This window comes from Prionailurus viverrinus, chromosome A2 (assembly GCF_022837055.1).
Source record: "Prionailurus viverrinus isolate Anna chromosome A2, UM_Priviv_1.0, whole genome shotgun sequence".
NCBI lineage: Eukaryota > Metazoa > Chordata > Mammalia > Carnivora > Felidae > Prionailurus > Prionailurus viverrinus.
Genome location: NC_062562.1, coordinates 56,322,654 through 56,342,486, shown reverse-complemented (window position 1 = coordinate 56,342,486; position 19,833 = coordinate 56,322,654). Strand labels below are relative to the sequence as shown.

Below are 19,833 nucleotides of genomic sequence, written 5' to 3'. Positions count from 1 at the left end.
CCTCCAGGTATGGGACTGGGGGTCTGTCCCTTCTCAGGGGCTGGAGGTCAGGCCCTGCGTTCTCTTTCCCTGGACCCAGATATATCCTCCTCACCTGTCTCCTTGCCTCTCGCCACCCCTCCTGCCTGATCTGTCTTCCAGACACAGCCAGAGGGGTCTCCGTGAAGCTCATATCTGATTAGGCCCTTCTTGCTTAAGCCCTTCTCTGTCTCCCTTGTTCTCTGGGGTAAAGCTCTCATGCTCAGTCTGGTGCTCAGGGTCCTTCGCCACCCCCTGCCTGCCTTCCAGCCTCCTCTCTTGCCACTTTCCACTTCAAACCCTCTCCCACCGTAAGTCTCCCTGTTCACAGGAGGCACCCAAGCCCTTCACATCTCTAAGCCTTTGTACTCACCGCAACCTGCATTTGCAGTGCCGGAGAAAACTCCTACTCATCCTTCAATACCCAGGTTGGATGATGGAATAACCCCAAGAGATGCCCTGACCCCCCTGCCTCATTCATGCCTCCTCCATGCTTGTCTACACTCTGCAACTTGGTTAGGGTCCTGTCTACAATCAGCTGAGACTGTCCATTGTTTGCTGCTGGTCTCCAGACAGAAGGCTCTCTAGGGGCCGGGCTCTGTTACTATTAACACCAACCACCATGACCGTTACTATTTATGGGGGGTATTGTGATAAGGGATCAATAATAATAGTAACATGATATTCATTAAGCTTTCTCTCAATGCTAAGCACTGTTCTAGGTGCTTTATACATGTTAGCATTCTGAATCTTCAAATACCCCAGGAAATGGGTATTATTAGTAGTAATATTCTCGTCATCCCCATTTTACAGATGAGGAAACTGAGGCTCACAGAGAGAAAGGGAAGGACTCCAAGTCCCACAGAAAATAGGTGGAAAAGCTGGGATTCAAACGCAAGTCAGGCTGGGCCTCCTGAGCCTGCCCCCACCCCTCGCCCTCCCCATCAAGCCCATCTGTGGAGGGTCCCAGGCCGGGGCATGTGGCAGGTGCCTGACCACCACTGCCTCTTTGTGAGCCCTGGGTATTGTCCCTGAGAGAAAGGCCTCGGTTCCCACCAGTGGCCACCCACACACCTGCTTCCAAGACTAATGGAATCCGTGACCAGACGCCTCCTAGCTCCAGATGGTACCCCATGCCCCACTGCCCCGCCTCTGCCTGTCTGCTTTCCTCCCTCCCCTGACCTGCTGACTTGGCCCCCCCGCGCCACCCCCCCCCCCCCCCCCCCGCCCCAGGTCAGGCTGGGCTGCCGCAGTGGGGCAGAAGAAAGGAGCTGGCCCTCCAATGGCCTCATCTTTGTGTCCCTTCCACGGTGGTCTGGTCTGCCGAAGGAGCTGTCCTCCTACTCGCCCCCACCCCCACGGGGCCTTTTCATCTTTCCCCTCCTGGACAACAAAGCCACAGAGGCCAGGAGGAAGCCCCTCCTCCCTGCTCCAGCTGAGCTGAGCTTTCTGTCTTCTTTTCTGTAAGTTTCAGCTCAGCCCCTGCCCAGAGGTACTGGCCCCAGGCTCAGCACAGAGCAGGGGCAGGCGGGCTTCAAGGTGGAGATGCCAGAAACCCACGGTCACTGAGTCAAGGGCAGTTCCTCCAGGAGCACCACCCGCCTTGAAGCAGGATCTACCCACTGGACCACTCACCTAGGGCTGACCCTGTGCTGGAGTCCCCTGTGCCCGCACCCTTCTCAACAAGACACGTCTGAGGGCGCATCCATCCATACGCTCACGCGTCCATTCATTCACCATCTTACTGCGAGCCCTGGGCTGGGTGCCTGGCTACAGAAATGCCAACACGTAGTGTTGGAGACCAGTTATTATGACCCTTTTTGCCCACTCTCCGAGCAAGTTCTGAAGCGCCTGTACAGGCACAGGATGGCGAGGGCGGAATGCCCCTAACCACCCAAAACATTCAGCAGCCTGGAAAAGCCAACCTTCAGACAAGCCTGTTCTGCAGCTAAACCAGCCTTCCTCCCCGGGGCCTCCACTGTCCGGGGAGTCTCCAGCTGCCAGAGTAGGCCTATTTTTCAAGACAAGAAGGGGGATTTGGGCTGCAGGCTCCAGAGAGAGGCATGGGTGGGGGATATGTGTTTTTTTTAACACATATGGGATATGTTCCTCCTTAATTGTCCTGGGAGGGGCTCAGTCCCACAGTCCGAGGGGGCTGGCTGTGGCTCCAGCAGTGGGTATGTGACTAAGCTTTGGCCAATCAGAACATCAAATCTTTTTGCCCCTCCTCTACCTCCCGCTCCCCACCCCCACTGATGGGTTCAGGGATGAATATGTTTCCAAGTTGGTTCAATGATTTCCAGTTCCAGGACTTCACTGGGATGTCTCAGACGAGAGATGATCTTTCTATTGGACTTAGACCTTTGAAGAGGTAAGTGCCCCAAAGGCTACCAGAAGAGAGAACTTGCCTGAGAGAGAAGCAGAGCTTCTATATTCTGGTGACATTGTTTGAGCACCTTGATCCAGCCATGCCTGAAGCTGGTATGCTGAGACTTTCCCAGAAGCCACTGTTTTAACCCAAGTCAGTTACAGTCAGGCTTCCAGGCATTCATCTAAGAGAGCTGACTGATGGGAAGAAAGAAAACAGAGAAGAGAAGGGTGGAGAGTGGCTGGGTGTAGATTGGGAGAAGTAACAGTGAAAACCCTGGTTGGATGTGGGGTTAAATGACATTTGATGACTCGGGATGGCAAATATTCATAAAAAATGATCGCTGTAATGTCATCTCTCCTCCCTCCCGTCATCAGTAAGGTCTACGCTGCTCAAAAATGTGTTGGGAGGGGGGGACTGTTTTCAGGGATTTGAAGAAGCCGAGTCTCTCGTCTGAGATGAGGTGGTCCATCCAGCTGTGGGAAGCAGGAGCCCAGAGGCTGATGTGGCTGTGATGGAGCAGGTAATCCTCCTTGGCAGACTGGGCTGGGTCCAGTGAGCCCCTGGGTTTTTGTCTGGTTCCAAGAGGCCCGAAGACCCCTTTGATTTCTGGAAAGCTTCCATATGATCTGGGACTCACTCCCACAGCTGTGAAACCAGAAGTTCTTCCGTGGGGCCCGTCTGCACACAGCCCATTTGTATCCTAACGTGGGTGTTCATGGCCTGCTCCCCCCAGGCCCCAGAGGAGCCTCTGGGGGCAGCAGACATGTGTGTGTCATTCCCGTGTACCCGACGTATCCACTTTCTCCATGGAAGGTGCGTAGAGAATGTGGAACTAATATGTGAACATCCTCAATTGCTTAAATGTTTACTGTCTGTTCTCTTAGGTTCCCGGTCAGGGTGGTGAATTGAGGTGCTGTGCAAGGTTCCCTTCCCATGTACCAATACACAGAAGAACTGGATAAAATATAACCATTTAAATGAGTACAGAGCCAAGGTCAAAAACAAGAGGGAGCTTGCCTGGGGAGTTCATACAAGGAGGCTCCTGCATGAAGCCAGGGGCCAGCCCGGGGCTGCCTCATCCATGAACAGAGGTGAGAAAAACCCCTCTTACTGACCTTGGGATGTTGTCCCTATATATGGACTCAATTTCTCCCGACCTGTGTAGTTCTGAAGCTTCAAGCTGAGAAATGAAGTTACAAGCCGGCCCGGAATCGGGCCCTGGGGGAGGCAGACGGGGAACAGCTCTGACGGGAACGCCACAGCCCTGGGGATGGGTGGGTTCTCCCGGATCATGGCTTCTGCCAAAGATGGGCTCGCAGTTGGCCATCACGAGGCACACCGAGGACCTTGCCATCAGCACGGAAAGGGCAGAGAGGTAAAACGCCAGGGAAAGCTGAGCGGTTGCAGCGATCCCAAAGAGACTGGAAAAGAAGGACGTTTGGGAAAGACATGACGGGCAGGATGGCATCCACAACACAAGGACAGAGGGGGACAAAAAAGAAGTAAATGGAAGCCCAGGGAATGAGAAAGGGAGTCACTGAGATATCCTTTTAGGGCGACGGCACGGAAGGGGAAAGGACATTTACTCGGAGTTGGGAAACTCACCAGGGCCCTGGAACAGCCAAGGTTTCGTTAGGAGGCCACCCCCGCTCCAGGGCTCTATTTCCTCGTGTGAGAAAAGGTGGCTCAGATACCAACCTCAGAGGTTATGAGAAGGTCAGAGTGTGTCGCTTCCTGCCACAGTGCTGGAAAAGTGTCATTCATTCTAACCAAATGGCTTCAAGCTGTCATTCCCAGCAGGGATTTCAGTCACTGGCTTTTTCTCCCCAAAGATACATCTGCAGAACACCTGGAGGCATTCCAGAGCGATGTCACTTAAGAGGGCATGACAGGCTCTAGTCTTTGGGGTGTGAGGCCTCTTCAACCCACCAAGTTCCTTCGGACCCTACCGCAGGCTCCATGCGTCTGGTCACAGAGGGACACCTGAGTTCCTGACACTTATCATGCAAAAACAGAGGTGACATTGTAGCCCACAGCCCCTCTGCAGGCTGTGACATTCCTTCAGGTGTTTTGGTGGGGGGGGGCACGGAGAGACTCCAGGAGGACTTGTGGAAGTTGCCAGACTGGCCTGGGGTATGTGGTTTTGGGCTGTTCGGGCTGGGGCTTGGATCCTGGCTTGTCTGGCCTTGGTTTTCTCATCCAGCAAGTGGAGTTAATAATGCCTTTCTCTGAGGCCAGTTGAGGGGCTCATTTGTACTAACATGGGGAAAGTTCCTTGCATCATGCCTGGTACACACGTGATGCTCAACGCATGTCCTTGGCTGTTCCACCCCCCCCCCCCCGCCCTTTCCTTTCTTCAAAGAAGGAGAGCTTTGGGGCAAGTCGCCCACAAACTCTGATCGTAGAAAACGGGCAGAGGAGGTCTGCCTCCTGGGGCTGGGTGTGGTTTAGGGGACACGTTGTTATAGGGGCAGGGGAGCGAGTGACAGAGCCATCTCCTAATCACGGCGACCTGAGCACAGTGTCACTCTTTCTCCTCACCAAGAGAACCCAGTTCTGTTTGGGGCCTCAGTATGTAGATAAGAGCAGCCATGTGACACAGTGCTGGCCCAGGACATGGAGATGCACGTTCTGGTGGGGAAGGGGTGTCTCTCCCTGGAAACAAAGTCAAAGCTCACTTGAAGAAAATCCTCCCCACCCTCAGCATTGCCCATCCTTCTTCTGATGCCTGGACACAGACGTGAGGCCTGGAGGTGTGGCAGCCATCTTGTAACTGTGAGTCTACACACACGAAAAGGTAAAGTGGAAAGAAAGAAAGAAAGAAAGAAAGAAAGAAAGAAAGAAAGAAAGAAGGGAGGGAGGGAGGGAGGGAGGAAGGAAGGGAGGAAGAAAGAACACAGGTGGTAGGGGCAGGCTGACCTTACTTTTCCATGTTCTGGCTGTGTGACCTTGGGTATGTTACTTCACTTCTCAGAGCCTCACTCCCCACAATCTGTAAACTGGGGATAAAACCTCTACCTTGGCACAGTTCTTGTGAGGGTTAAGTGGCGCCCTGGATACAAATTCACCTTTTCTAGCACAAAGGGCTATCCCAATGTTTGTAGTGGCTCCTGTAGTCATGCTGTGGGAGACAGTGAGTTACTTTAGGGTGAAACAAAGAAGGGCCCCTTCATTTCTCCTCTTGGAGAAAGTTCTAAGGCTGGACACATGCCCCAAGCCAACCAGCTCTGCTCTTTGGTCGATCAGCTATGCAAACAGGAAGTGACTACCCAAACATTTGGAGCTGCAGGAGGCTGGCCCCGGGGTGGGCCTCCTCACGGAGGCCTCTCTCCACATTGTGTCTTCTCATCTTCCAGCTGGGAGCACCTCAGAAGTCAAGGAGGAGGTCCCTCCTCTGAGGGGCTAGGTTCAAAGCCTCCCCTTCTGGTTGCCTTGCCCACCAGCCCAGGCCAGGCCACTTTCCCTTCGGGCTGGAAGATGACAACAGCCCCTCTGTGGGCTCCCCACAGGCTCTTGCTCTTCCCTCCTCCCATCTCTTTGTCACAACTGCAGCCAGGGCCACTTTTTTTGAAATGCAAATCTGTTCCTGTCCCCCTCTTGCTGAAGGCTTTCATGCTCTCTTTGGGGGAAAGATTAAAGCCCCTGACACACCCTTCCAGGCCCTGGAAGGCCTGGCCTCTGCCTGCCGCTCCAGCCACTCTGGCCTCCTTTTAGTTTCTGGAATGTGCCCAGTTCCCCTTGCCTCAGGGCTTTGCCCACACGATTCCCATTTTCTAACACCCCCCCCCCCCTTTCCCCTGTCCCTCTCCCCGGCCCACCTTGCCAAGTAACATCCTATTCTCAGCTCTCAGCTCAGCTCAAGGGTCACTTCAGGTGCTGGCTGAGCCCCGCTCTTCCCCCACAGCATTCATCCAGCCGGCTGCCCTACATCTCATCACATGATCTCCCATGCTCGGTAGTGGCTGCTCAGGGCAGGGACTTGGGGCTGTCTTGCCCCCAGTCACATTCCTGGTACCTGGTGTAGCCTCTGTACAGAGTCAGTGCTCAGTAAATGTGGAAGGCAGGCAGGCAGGCAGGTGTGCCTTGGGATTCAAAATGAAGAGGGAGGGGGCTGCTCACTGAGCGCCTGCCCCGTGGCAGGCAGGACCTCGTGCCCTCTTCACAGCCACTCTGGCAGGCAGGGACTCCACTCTGTTCTACCAAAGGGGAAACAGAAGCTCCAAGAGGGGTCAGTGACTTGCCCAAGGTCGCACATCTGGCAGAGGCCCTGCTAGGATTTAAACTCGGTTCCAAGCCCGGCTTCCTGCCTGGTGGAGTTGGCACAAGGGATCGTTGTACATCTGTTTCCTCATCTGCCGAACGGGGATGAGATGGTACCAAGTGACAGGGCTGCCGTGAGGATTCAATCAGGCCACTAAAGTGCTTAGCTCAGCGTCTGGTGCACGTTAAGGACTCAGCAACTGTTAGCTATCACCACCACCACCACCACAATCATCATCATCATCACTGGGTTGATCAAAGAACGGATACGAATAACTCTATCCTGTTGCGACCCACGCATGGGCAAATGGAAGGCCTTTGTGGGTGAACACGCACAGGAATGGTCGGGTGGGGGGCAAGCGATGGAGTGGATGAACGTCGGAGGAAAGGGAAGAATGGCCGAGCGAGCGGAGGGATACACGAAACGAACAAACGGAAACGCCAGCACCAGCGTGCGTGCGGGGAGGATACACGCCCGTGGTCTGGGACACCCGGAGCTGACTTGGGGCACCGGGGCCGCACCCCCCGCTCACCTGTAGCGCCGCAGCTCGCCCTCCAGCCGCCGCACCCAGCGCTGCAGGCCGGGCACCTGTCTCGCCAGCGCTTCGAGCTCGCGCACGCGGCCCAGGCTGCGCAGCACCGCCTCCCGGGCCTCCTCGGCGCGTCGCCGAACCTCGACCTGGCCCTGGCGCAGCCGCCCCGCGCGGGCCTCGGCCACCGCCAGGGCGCCCCGCGCCTGCCGCAGCTCCCGCGCCGCCTCCTCGGGCCCAACGCGCCCCGCCTCCTGCGCGCCCGCCTGGCTCTTCCAGAGGCCGACCTGCGGGGGACAGGGCCGCGGGGACAGCGATGAGCGCCTCGCTGCGCTCACCATTCCCGCGCCCCCAGGAGCACCGACCGTGCACGTTTGTTGCGCGCGCTGCCTCCCGCTCCCGGGCTGCTCTGAACTCGGTTCATTCCTCGCAATAAACCTAATGAGACAGGAGCTCTGATCAGCCCCCCTTTTCCTGGGTGATGGAAACTGAGCCACAACACCCATGTTCTCATCTTGGCGCGGTATCAATTAATTCCCAAACTTTACGACTCTTTCCTGCCGATTGCCTGCATTGGTGGCACTCGACCTTCCGTGGCGCCTCCGATCCCTAGACTCGAGGAACAAAAAGGCGTTTCCGGATTTCCCCAAGGTCTGGTCAATAGACTGTTCTTGAGGATGGGGTTTTGTCTGTCTTGTTTACTGCGGTGTCCCCGACGCCTAAACCAGGCCTGGCACACAGTAGGTGCTCAATAAATACCTGGAGTGAATGATCCTGGACCCTCTTACTCTGCACTCCCACCCTTTGCTTCTCTGGTGCTCCCTGGCTGCCAGCCCTTGCCTGGTCCATAGGTACGGCCACTCAAAGCAGCGCCCTGCCACCCCTCTGCCACTCAGGGCTGGTGTCTGGGCAGAGTGCAGAGCAGGGCCAATACGGGTCAGTTGCCTTCTGCCCTAGGCTTCCTTGGGGCTGCTCTTTTCCTCCTCCCACCCCTGTCACCCTTGGCACAGGGCTGGGCACAGTGCAGAAGTGTTTGTTGACTGAATCCCAGATGCTTGGGCTGGGTCCATATCTCGCTCACTGCTTCCTTCTCAATATCCCAGAGAAGGCCTGACCCCCACAGGTGTTTGGTGGCCAGTGACTACCCGGCCCTGGCCCCGAGGGAGGCCCATCACTATTTGCTGAATGATCCAATGAGCTGCTTAAGGGGGGGTAGGGACAGGGCCTCTTTCACCCCTTATCTCCTAACCTCTCCCCGCACCCCCAGAGCCTGCCACCACGGAGAGCTCAAGATGCCTGTTTAATGACTGAATGTGTGAGCCGGCCCAGGTTTCCGGGGCGAACGCAACTACTGGGTTAGAAGAGGCAAGAAGGGACAGTGAGGGTGGGGAGACGGGGTGGGCTGGTGATCTGGATGTGCCAGCGGTTCTGGAGGTGGCACGGGGGAGGAGAAGAGGAGGGCTGGAGTGGGGCGGGAGAGGGACAGGACGCCAGCGACCTGGAGTGGGGTGGGGCTGCCCTCTCTCCCCTGTTCCACTTCCTGTGCCCGGTCCCGGCTGTTCGAACGACCCCCGCCCCCATCCAGTCGTTGCCGCCCCCCCCTCCCTCCGCGCCGGCGCGCACCTGCAGCGCTAGGCAGCGCGCGTCGCTGCTCTGCAGCGCGGCCCGCAGGTCCTCCACCAACTCGCGCAGGCTGCCGTTCTCCTCCTCCAACCGCGCCAGGCGCTCGCCGTCCCGGCCGCCGTCGGGGCAGTCGGGGCCGCCGTCCGGGCCCGGCGTGTGGGGGGCGCGGCGGCGGCGGCGCGGGCGGCGCAGGCGGATCTGCGTCTCGATGTGCTCGCTGAGAGCGCCGCGGGGCAGCCGGGGCCCCGCGCGCGTGCCGAAGTAGCCGCAGAGGCGCGCGTGGAACTGGCGGAAGGTGAGCTCGGGCGGCTCCGCGCGCAGCGCCAGGCGCGCCTCCTCTTCGGCATCTGCGTCCCCGTCGGTGGCCACCCCGGCGGCCGCGTCCCCGGCGGCCGCATCCCCCGGGTTCGCGTCTCGGGCGGCCGCATCCCCGGAGGCCTCCCCGGCGGCGGCCCCCTCGGCGCGCAGCCCCAGCACGGCGCAGAGCGCGCGGAAGTCGGCGCGGGGCAGGCGGCCGGCGCCGCGGCAGTCCAGGTGGTGGAAGACCTCCTGCAGGTACTGGTCCAGGCCGGTGGCCAGCACCACGATCTCGTTCTCCACGCCGCGGTCCAGCCCGTAGTGGTGCGCCAGGGCGCTCAACAGCCACTGGGTGCGCCGCGCGGGTCGCCGGTACGGGTCACCCGCCGCGCCTTCCATGCCGGCCTCCCGGCCCGCGCCGTTCGGCTCCTTCGCCGCGGAGCGTCGCTTCTCGGATGCCTCCGCCCCGCCACTTCCAGGGGCGGCTCCGGAGTTCCTCGGAAGGAGGGGCTTAGGCTTAGCGGTCGCGGTCTGGTTGGAGCGGCGCGGGGGGCCGTGTCCCGCAGCTGCGCCGGCTTGGCGGGTCGTCCGTGTTTCCCCGGTTGGCTTGGAGGGGACTGGGGTAGAGGGCCGAGTCCCTCTCTCTTTCTCGCTTCTCCGGGTGGCCCCCGCTCTCTCCTCTCCTCATCACTCCGGGGGCGTTCCTGGCGTCTAGTCTTCCCCTCCCACTCCTGGCTCTGTCGGCTTTCGACTCCTTCAGCCTCAGCCCCACCCGCCCTGGGCTCAGAGTTTGCCCGGGGACAGGCGCGAGGCGTGGGCGCAGGATAGGAAGCCGGAGCGGGACTGGACGGTGGCAGCCAGGTCCTGCGGCTGGGGGCGTGCCCCCCAAGCCCACGTGTCACTCCACCCCTTCTCCTCCGAAAGGAAAGTCTTCCGAGGATAGCCCCACGAGCTGGCTCCAACCGTCCTCTCCCCGCGCCGGTGCAGAGAAGCCCCTCTCCCCGTCCGTTCAGATACTGGGGTCTTAAACTCACACGTCGCTCCACGGCAGGCAGTGCGGGGAGCCTCACGTGTAATTAGAGCCGAGGAGAGGCAGGTTGGAGGAGTGAATGAACCGCTTTAGCGGCATCGCGCCGGTAAGAAGTCGATCTGAGATGGACAGACCTTCGCTCTCTAAGCTGCGTGTGTGTTTGGTGAGGGGTTGGGGGGGGGGGGAGGGAGGCGGGGAAAGCAAGGTATTTTTCCGGCCCTCACCTGTGTGCCTGTGGGTAGTGAGTTGGCGGGGCGACCTGAGTTCCACCTCTGAGCTGGGGTTATGCTGGTAGGTTGTTTGGCCAACATTTTCTCCGGTGCCTTACAACACGTTTTTGGCAGGTGAAAGGAAAACCACCCTCTCGGGGAGACCTAGGTTGCTTTTCCCTTCTTTTTCACCAGAGAGATGTCATGCACCTGTTACCGGCACTGGGACTGGTTGTCCAGCCATGTTGGAGCAGACTTTATTCAACTGTCCCTGGCTTTAAGATGGGCAGAATGTGGGCTTGTGTATAACTCTAGGAATTTAAATGCTAAATCCTGGAATTTGAAAAAGCGCTAAAATTCTGTCTCCTCTTCGGCAGTATCCCAGAGGCATCAGTTTATTTGGTAAACTCCTACCCATTCTTGAAGATTTTGCCCAAAGGAAGGACTTAGATGCTTCTCCCCAACCATTTTGGACATATTTTTTTAAACTATAAAAGTAATAACATTTTGACAAAAAGTGTTACATCAGTTTCACTTCTTGGCTCCTACCTTAGAAAAATATATGTGCACAGGATGTTCACTGCATCATTGTTTATAATATTGAGAAACTAGAGACAACCTAGTACCCATCAGCCTCCATGAATCACCAAAAAAGGAGTGAGCAAGGCAAGTTGAAACCTGTTATGTACAATGTTAAGACTTACATGTAACAGTGACAACAAAACCACACAGCACGGTAGTAAATATTTTCTGTAAAGACGTGTATATATGCATAGAGAGAGATGGGAGGATTCAAAACTGATTTAGTGGTTATTTCTGAGGATCAAAGATATTTAGCCTTTGCTATAGCATTTCTCTTTTTGACAAGATGACTTCTCCCTCCCTCCCTTCCTTTTTTTCTTTTTTTCTTCCTTCCTTCCTTCCCTCCTTCCTTCCTTCTTTCTTTGCTTCCTCCCTCCTTCCTCCTTCCTGCTTTCCTCTTTCTTTCTTTCTTTCTTTCTTTCTTTCTTTCTTTCTTTCTTTCTTTCTTTCCAGGGAGGACATACCTTATTTACCATTTACATGCCATAAAATTCACCCACTTAATGGTATAAGTAAATGCTTTTAGTGCATTTGTAGAGTGTATAACCATCACAGTCTAACGTCAGAACGTTTTCATCTCCCGTTTCCCCAAAACCTTTGTACTACTTAACTCATTCAGTACGTCTCCACCTTCCACCCCCAACCTCCACTGCTCAGCAGCCACCACTTTCTGTGTCTATAGATTTGTCTCTTCTGGACATTGCATGTAAAAGGAATCATACAGTGTGTGACAGGCTCCTTTTTGAAAACATTAACAATAGTGTTTTCCAGGTTCACCCACATTGTAGCATGTATCGGTACTTTCTTCCTTTCTACGGATGAGTGATATCCCATTGTGTGGGTAGATCACGTTTTTGCTTATCCGCTCATCAGTTGATGGACATTTGGGTTGTCCCCACCTTTTGTCTATTCCAAATAGTGCTGCTGTGAACATTCACGTGGGCATGTTTTCATTCTTCTTGTTGTGTAGACCCAGGGTGGGAAGGCTGCTTAGATGGCTTTTTTTTTTTAATGTTCATTTTATTTATTTTTGAGAGAGAGAGAGAGAGAGAGTGCACCAGCAGGGGATGAGCAGAGAGAGAGCGAGCGAGTGAGAGAGAGAGAGAGAGAGAGAGAGAGAGAGAGAAGCCCAAGCAGGCTTCATGCTGTCAGTACAGAGCCCAACGTGGGGCTCTATCTCCCAACCATGAGATCATGATCAGAGCTGAAATCAAGAGTTGGCTGCTTTAACCGACAGAGTTACCCAGGCGCCCCACTGGATGGTAGTTTTATGTTTAATTTTTGAGGAATTGCCCAACTGGTCTTCAAAATGGCTGCACCATTTACCTTCCTACCCGCAGTGTTTTCCTGTTTCTTGATGGGTTAAGTGATAGGACCGGTCTCAATCCCGGCCTCCTGCAGCTTCCATGTCAGTTCGCGGTGCCCCCAGCCTTCCTCAGCAAGTCCTTGCCATCTTCTGTTCTTCTCTGTGCTCACGTCCAGCCTCTAGACCGTCGGGCCATCCAGTGCTGTACCCTCAGAACATCCTGAATCCGACTCCCACAGCCCCCTCCACTGGTACCACCCTGGGCCAAACCCCCAGGGTCTCTGACCTGTATTATTGCAACAGACTCCCCCAAGAACTGCCCTTGGACTCCTACAGTCTGTTCCATAGCCAGAGGACCCCTCCTCTGCTCACGACCCCCTAATTCTTTCCCTCTCACAGGGACTAGAGGCTGAGTCCTCCCCGGATCCCTAGAGTCACATTCCTCAGCCATTACTATGGACTTGCTCCCCGACCTCCTCTCAGTTCTTCTGACCTCAGGGTATTTGCATCTGCTTCCACCAGCTGTTTACAGCCCCCTCACCTCCAAGGCCTTTGCTCCAACATCACCGCCTCGGGGAGGGCTCTGGTGACATTGAATGCACCCTGCACCTCTGACAGGCTGTCTTGCCTGTGTGTGGTGTCTGTCTCCCTGTCCGAAACTGTCCGTCAGCCATGAGGGTAGCAGCACTTGTCCGTTGCCCTGGAACAGTGTCAGGCACGCCGAAAGGAGAGAGGGTCTCCAGCTTCCATCCCGGCTGCCTCCCTGGTCCCCACCCTGGGTATGGCGTTGTGTGTTACCTGCCACATAGTTTCTTTGCCTACAAATGCTATGTGTGTTTTTTATGTGTAATGTTTTTAAAGGCAGCTATTACACCACATTGTTATTTATTTGTGGGCCTTGCAGGAGGTCTGAGAATCTGGTGCCCCACAGTCCCAGCAGGGGCCTGGCACAGAGTAGGGACTAATAACGCTGCTTTGACCGAACACGTGAAGTCACTGCATCGAATGGGAAGAGTGCCTCTAGCTGGTTGCTCACTCCAAACCTTAAACAAAAACCTTGTGGGTCCAACTGGAATGATTTCAGAGGCACCTGGTAACCCTGCCCCAGGTGGGGTGTGTGGGGGGGGATTCGGTGTCCTTTGATGCACTGGTGTTGGAGTCCGTGAGACTCCAAATGTTGGTAGTTGACTGGATCAGCTGGGCCGCAGAAGCTTCTGGGCCCAGAGCCCCCTGGTCTGCGGGTTTGCTGTGTAGGACAGGACTCTGGATCTTGGCTCTGGACTTCCGGGTTGCACTTCTGCATGAAATGGGATTTGATTTCATGGGGGTGCTGAGAGCTGGCACGCCCAGCCAGACCACAGCGCCCACCCCTACCCCCTGTCCCTGCAGCTGGGGACTGCTCTTGGTGAGGGAATCCTTTGAACAGTAACGTTCGTTCCCCGGGGGCCGGTCAACGCTGAAAAGAAAGCCTTTAAATATCTTGCCATGGAGCGTTGCCTGGGCCTCTGCCCCCCGCCGCTCAGCAGGGGCCAGGGAAGTCGGGGTTTATAATGGTGCGCTGTCAGGCCTGTCTGTCTGTGGGGCAGGGTTACCAGGCGCCTCTGAAATCATTCCGGTTGGACCCACAAGGTTTTTGTTTAAGGTTCGGAGTGAGCAAACTCAAAGGTCTCCTGTGCTCTTTTGTCTGAGCTGGGGGATGGGTGTGTGTCTGCGTGGGGGAGAGCCGAGGCCCCCGCGAAGAGATGATTTTCTGAAGTCGGTTCAATGTTGTTTGAGCCATTTCAAACAGTATATTGTTTAAAGTGCCTTTCAACAGCCCCGAAAAATGCTAAACAGCAAAAGTCACCCCCCTAAGCGGGGACCATAGACACTTCTGATGTATTTATTTCCAGGCGTTTTCCATGCATTGAAAGAACTCCACTGGGGTGGTTGTTATGCGACTGTGTACATCTGTCAAAGCACTTAAAAGGACGAGTTTTACAGGATGTGAATTGTACCTCATTAAACTCAACCTAGAGAAACACAGTTGAAATGCTCTTGCTGGGATCTTTCCTTGCACATCAGCCATACTTCCTCAACAGCTTTGCCGTCATTAATATTCCTTTGCAAATGTTCTTGAGACGGCTTCATGTTGCCTCTTGGGAGCTGCGAGGTGTTTCCTCATCCCCCACCGATGCACATCAAGGTGGTTTGTGGTTTTTCTCCATCAAAACAACACCGTAAACTGTTGACTCTCCATCCTGAGTGATTTACTACTGTGCCAAGGAGTTTGGACATTTTATAAGCTCCTGATTTTGTCGAACTGTTTTTCAGAAATGTTTTGTCATTCTGTACAGCCCCCTGGCGTGTCTGGGAATGTCTGGGAGCCATCATTTTCCATGAGAAAGCTTTTATATTTTCGGGAGTCTTGGTCAGTGGATTTGCTTAGCGTTCAGACTCCAAGTTTTACTCTTCTCTCTATTAAAAATCGGACTGAGCTAGGCAAGTTTTCTTAGACACAACAAATGCATGATCCAAAAACAAAAACAAAAACAAAATTGGTAAATTGGACGTAATCAAAATACAAAACTTTTGCACTTCAAACTGCAATGGTAAAGACACCGTTAAGAAAATAAAAGGACCAGCAGGAGACCAGGAGGAAGTATTTGCAGAACATAGGCCCTGCAATTAAAGGACTTGTATTCTGACTTTACAGAGAACTCCTACAACTCAGTAAGACAATCCAATCAAAAAGTGGGCAAAAGACAGGAACAGACATTTTACCAAAGAGGATTATGGATGACCAATAAGTCCATGAAAAGATCTCAATATCATTAGTCATTGGTGAAATACAAAATAAAACCACCATGAGATACTATTCCATACTCATGAGAATGGCTGTAGTAAGTTAGACAGACAATAAATGGTTTCTGGAAGATGGGGGGGGAACAGGAACCCTCCTCCTTTGATGGCGGGATTGTGAAATGGCGCAGCCACTTTGGAAAACGGTTTGGCAATTTCTCAAAGAGAGAAACATGAAACTACTGACGTGGAGATGTTGGGGTTTGGAGCAGGCAGTCAAGAAAGAATTCTTGAGACATCTTCGGTGTAAAAGGTGGTCTTGTTAAAGCTCGGGGACAGGACCTGAGGGCAGAAAGAGCTGCACTGGGGTTGTGAGGAGTGACTGATTATACACATCCAAGTTGGGAGGGGGTTAGGGATAGCATAAGACTCTAAGGAACTTGGAAGCAAGGTTTCCAGGATCTTTTTTTTTTTTTTTTTTTTTTTTTTTTTATAAATTTTTTTTTTTTTCAACGTTTATTTATTTTTGGGACAGAGAGAGACAGAGCATGAACGGGGGAGGGGCAGAGAGAGAGGGAGACACAGAATCGGAAACAGGCTCCAGGCTCCGAGCCATCAGCCCAGAGCCCGACGCGGGGCTCGAACTCACGGACCGCGAGATCGTGACCTGGCTGAAGTCGGACGCTCAACCGACTGCGCCACCCAGGCGCCCCTCCAGGATCTTTTTAAAAAAAAATTTTTTTTAAAAAAAAAATTTTTTTTTTCAACGTTTATTTATTTTTGGGACAGAGAGAGACAGAGCATGAACGGGGGAGGGGCAGAGAGAGAGGGAGACACAGAATCAGAAACAGGCTCCAGACTCCGAGCTATCAGCCCAGAGCCTGACGCGGGGCTCGAACTCACGGACCGCGAGATCGTGACCTGGCTGAAGTCGGACGCCTAACCGACTGCGCCACCCAGGCGCCCCCCAAAAATTTTTTTTTTCAACGTTTATTTATTTTTGGGACAGAGAGAGAGACAGAGCATGAACGGGGGAGGGGCAGAGAGAGAGAGAGAGACACAGAATCGGAAACAGGGTCCAGGCTCTGAGCCATCAGCCCAGAGCCCGACGCAGGGCTCGAGCTCACGGACCACGAGATCGTGACCTGGCTGAAGTTGGACGCCTAACCGACTGCGCCACCCAGGCGCCCCCAAGGTTTCCAGGATCTTGAAGGACTAACTGTTGTTAGGAAAAGGTCATTTGCTACTGTCTAGTGAAACCTCGGTCATGAGACCCTCGGATGTGTATCAGTGGGCCACATGCTTGGAGGATGATTGCTAACATATATCTGGGAGGGGTAGAGATAAAAGAAGTTTCCAAAGGAATTTTTACATGTTAAAGGAGACTCACAGGATCTTGGAGGGGCGAGATAATGTTAAGCAAAGATTGCCTTTTGTTCTTAGCAAAATATTAACGTCGAAGCATCTGATCTTCTAGAGGAAGGTCACCCTGCCTGTCTCAAGGACTTGCCAACGGGCTGTAAGTTGTAAGGAAATTTATTTTTTCTTTTGCTTTTGCTCCCCACACCACTACCACACGACCCAGCTATTTTACTCCAAGTGTCTACCCAAGAGAAATGAACGTATCTGATGACGCAGAGATTTTTAGGGGAATGTTCGTGGCAGCATTTTTCATAAATGTCTAAGTGTTCGGCCTGAATTTCCATGAACAGATGAACGGATAGGCAAAATGTGGTCTATCACACAATGGAACATATTTAGACACAAAAAGGAAGGAAGTATTGATTCATGCTACAGCATGAATGAGCCTCAAAAACATGCTAAGTGACAGAGGCCAGTCACAAAGCCAAACCATGTAACATATGACTCCAATTATATGAAATATCCAGAAAAGGCAAATTTTTAGAGGCAGAGGTAGATTACTGGTTGCCTGGGCCTGGGGCTGGGAACAGAGATTCATTGTAAATGTGCACGAAGGCTCTTATTAGGGAGATGGATGGTTTCATCACTTGGTAAAGTTACCAAAAACCATTGGACTCTACATTCGAAATGGGTGCATTTTATGATATAGAATATACCTCATTACAGCTGTTAAGAAGGGGGGTTGGAGATGCCAAGAAGAAGGTGGGTGTAGCTTTTCCCCAAAGATGCATCCTCTGCCAGAGGCTTAGGAGAACTTCAGAAAGGCTCTTCTGGATGCCCATGGAAACTTTGGGGCTCCCCTACTCTGGGAGGAAGAAGGAAGTAATACAATGCCTTCAGATTGTTCCCACCCATGGGACATCTGTCTGCAATGTGACTTCGCCCTTCCTCCTATCCAGAGGTGGAGTCTGTTCTTCATCCCCTTGAATCTTGGCTGGCCCTTGTGACTGGCTCTGGTCAATGGATATGGCAGAAGTGACCCTGTGCCATTTCCCAAGCCTTGGTCTCAAGAGGCCCTAGACCTTGCACCTTTGCTTTCTTGGAACCCTGCTCTGAGAATGCCATCTGAGGAAGCCAGTCCAGCCTGGTGGAGCATGGGGGGAGGGGGGAGGGGCAAATGGACGGGGAGGGGGAGATTGAGGGACCCCAGGCAAGGGCACCAACAGCCAGACATGTGAGGCCATCTTGGACCTCCCAGCCCTGTGTATACAGATGATCCAGCTCAGTGGGTGATCCCAGGCCACACCATTGGAGAGTCACTGGTCTATGGAACTGTGAACATATACCGTCTTTGCTTTGCTTTCCTTTGACTTTGCCTGTCCTGAAGGCACCTCTGTTGAGGTGAGGTTGTGGACCCACCTCCCACACCCAAGTACCAGCAAGCACATGTGTGCCTTCACTCCCTCCCATGATGCTCTGGGTCTTGACCTAGACACCATTTCTCTCAAAGCAGCGGTTCTAAACCTTGGCTGCGCGATAGAATCTTGGTGGAGGCAACTTTAAAAAATATGGGGTCTGTTCCAGTAATTTTTTATTAAAAATTAAAATTTTTGTTAACTTTATTCATTTTTGAGAGACAGAGAGAGACAGAGCATGAGCAGGGAAGGGGCAGAGAGAGGGGGAGACGCAGACTCCGAAGCAGGCTCCAGGCCCTGAGCTGCCAGCATAGAGCCTGACGTGGGGCTTGAACTCATGGACTGTGAGATCATGACGTGAGCTGAAGTCAGACGTTCAACCAATTGAGCCACCCGGGTGCCCCCCAAAATTTTTTAAATGTTTATTTTTGAGAGAGAGAGAGAGCGCGAGGAAGACACAGAATCCAAAGTAGGCTCCAAGCTGTCAGCACAGAGCCCTAGGCCGGGCTTGAACTCACGAACCGCCAGAGATCATAACCTAAGCCAAAGCCAGACACTCAACCGACTGAGCCACCCAGGCGCCACCCGGTTATTTGTTATTGTGCAATAGATCATCCTAAACCTTAGTGGCTTAAGACAACAATAATTTGCTCCGGTCATAAAGCTCAATTTGGGGAGGGTTTGGTGATAGCAGCCGGTTTCTGTTACATACGGTGTCCGTTGGGGTGACTCAAAGGCTGGGAGCTGGAATCATCTGAAGTCTGGCACTCTTGCACGTCTGGTGGTTGAGGCTGGGAGGCAGCTGTGAATTCAGCTGGTGCTGTTGGCCAGAACATCCACATGTGGACCTTCCATGTGGCTGCTTGGGCTGCCCCCCAACATCCTGGCTGAATTCTCAGAGTGAGCTCCCCAGAAGAACAAGGCAGAAGCACATGGGGTTTGTATGACCTGGCCTCAGAAGTTACAGAGTCACTTCTGCCATACTCTGTGGGCTGAGGTGGTCGCAGAAAGTCTTACCTGGATCCAAGGGCAAAGGGACTAGACCTACCACAGGATGGGAGGAGTCCGACATCATTCTGTAAGTGGAGTGTGTGGGAGATCTATTGAGGTGGCTGTCTTTGGAGAATACAGTGACTGGTTCCTAAGCCCCACCCCTGGAGAATCAATTCTGAAAGTCTGGAGTGAAGCCTCAGGATTGAAGTTTTGACATGTTCCTGGGTAATTCTGGTGCATAACCAGGACCGGGCAGTGGCCCTTTGTCTCAGGCCTGTGGCCTCTCAATTCTGAGCTCAGAGCTGTCTACACCACAGGAGATGCTGGGGAGATGGACTTTGGAGAGAAACCAGCCTCGGGTCAGCAGGGGGACCTGAGGAACAGGAGGCCTGCTGTCTGTGCAGGGGAGGGTGGTGTCACTGACCTGCCTTTCTTTTTTATTAAAACATTTTTTTTTGATGTTTATTTATTTTTTGAGAGAGAGTGAGTGAGCAGGGAGGGACACAGAGAGAGGGAGATGCAGAATCTGAAGCAGGCTCCAGGCTCTGAGTCGTCAGCACAGAGCCCCAGTGTGGGATCGAACTCACGAACTGTGAGATCATGACCTGAGCCACCCGGGTGCCTCGACCTGCCCTTATTAATGGGGCTTTTGGGAGCTGGTGCATCCTAGCAGCCTTCTTTTCTTCCAGCCCTGTGTGTGTCTCTTTAGCACTTCCTGGTTTGTAGATGGTGATGTCCAGGCTGCTGGCAGTACAGTATGAGAGGGCAGCATGGCATTTAGTGGGGAGAGTTTGAGTTCTCCTCTCCAGGGTGCTCGCTGCCATCTGGGGCCTTCCCCTCATAGCTGTTCTTGAGCCTCAGGTTTTTTTAGATTGATTCAACCTGAGGACTATTGGAGGGCCCCAGTCAGTGGGCAGGATTCTAGAAGGGGGTGGTCTAGGGAGGCAGGAAGTGGGAGGCAGGGGACCTGGGTTCCAGCTCCAGCTGGGCCACAGTTTTGCTTCTTTAACCATGGGTAGGTCATATCTCAGCGCAGAGCCTCAGTTTCCCCAACAG

At 53.7% G+C, this 19,833-nt stretch overlaps 2 protein-coding genes across 3 annotated transcripts in view; one reads left to right on the top strand and one right to left on the bottom strand.

Moving 5' to 3' along the window:
- Positions 1 to 10,228, bottom strand: part of EFCC1 (EF-hand and coiled-coil domain containing 1) — a 43,443-nt gene extending 33,215 nt beyond the window's left edge. Inside the window, exons 1-3 of the mRNA XM_047836297.1 lie at positions 10,183 to 10,228; positions 8,803 to 9,782; positions 7,183 to 7,466 (exon numbers count right to left, since the gene is read on the bottom strand). Of these exons, the coding sequence (XP_047692253.1) occupies positions 7,183 to 7,466; positions 8,803 to 9,782; positions 10,183 to 10,228 (1,310 nt within the window). The remainder of the gene's footprint in view (positions 1 to 7,182; positions 7,467 to 8,802; positions 9,783 to 10,182) is intronic.
- The window catches only part of CFAP92 (cilia and flagella associated protein 92 (putative)), an 83,189-nt gene continuing 72,671 nt past the window's right edge, over positions 9,316 to 19,833 (top strand). Inside the window, exon 1 of one of the 2 annotated variants that reach the window (XM_047835769.1) lies at positions 9,316 to 9,357. The gene's annotated coding sequence lies outside the window, so the exon portion shown is untranslated. Of the gene's footprint in view, positions 9,358 to 9,900; positions 10,236 to 19,833 lie in introns of those variants that run through there. The other variant, XM_047835798.1, reaches the window with a different exon arrangement.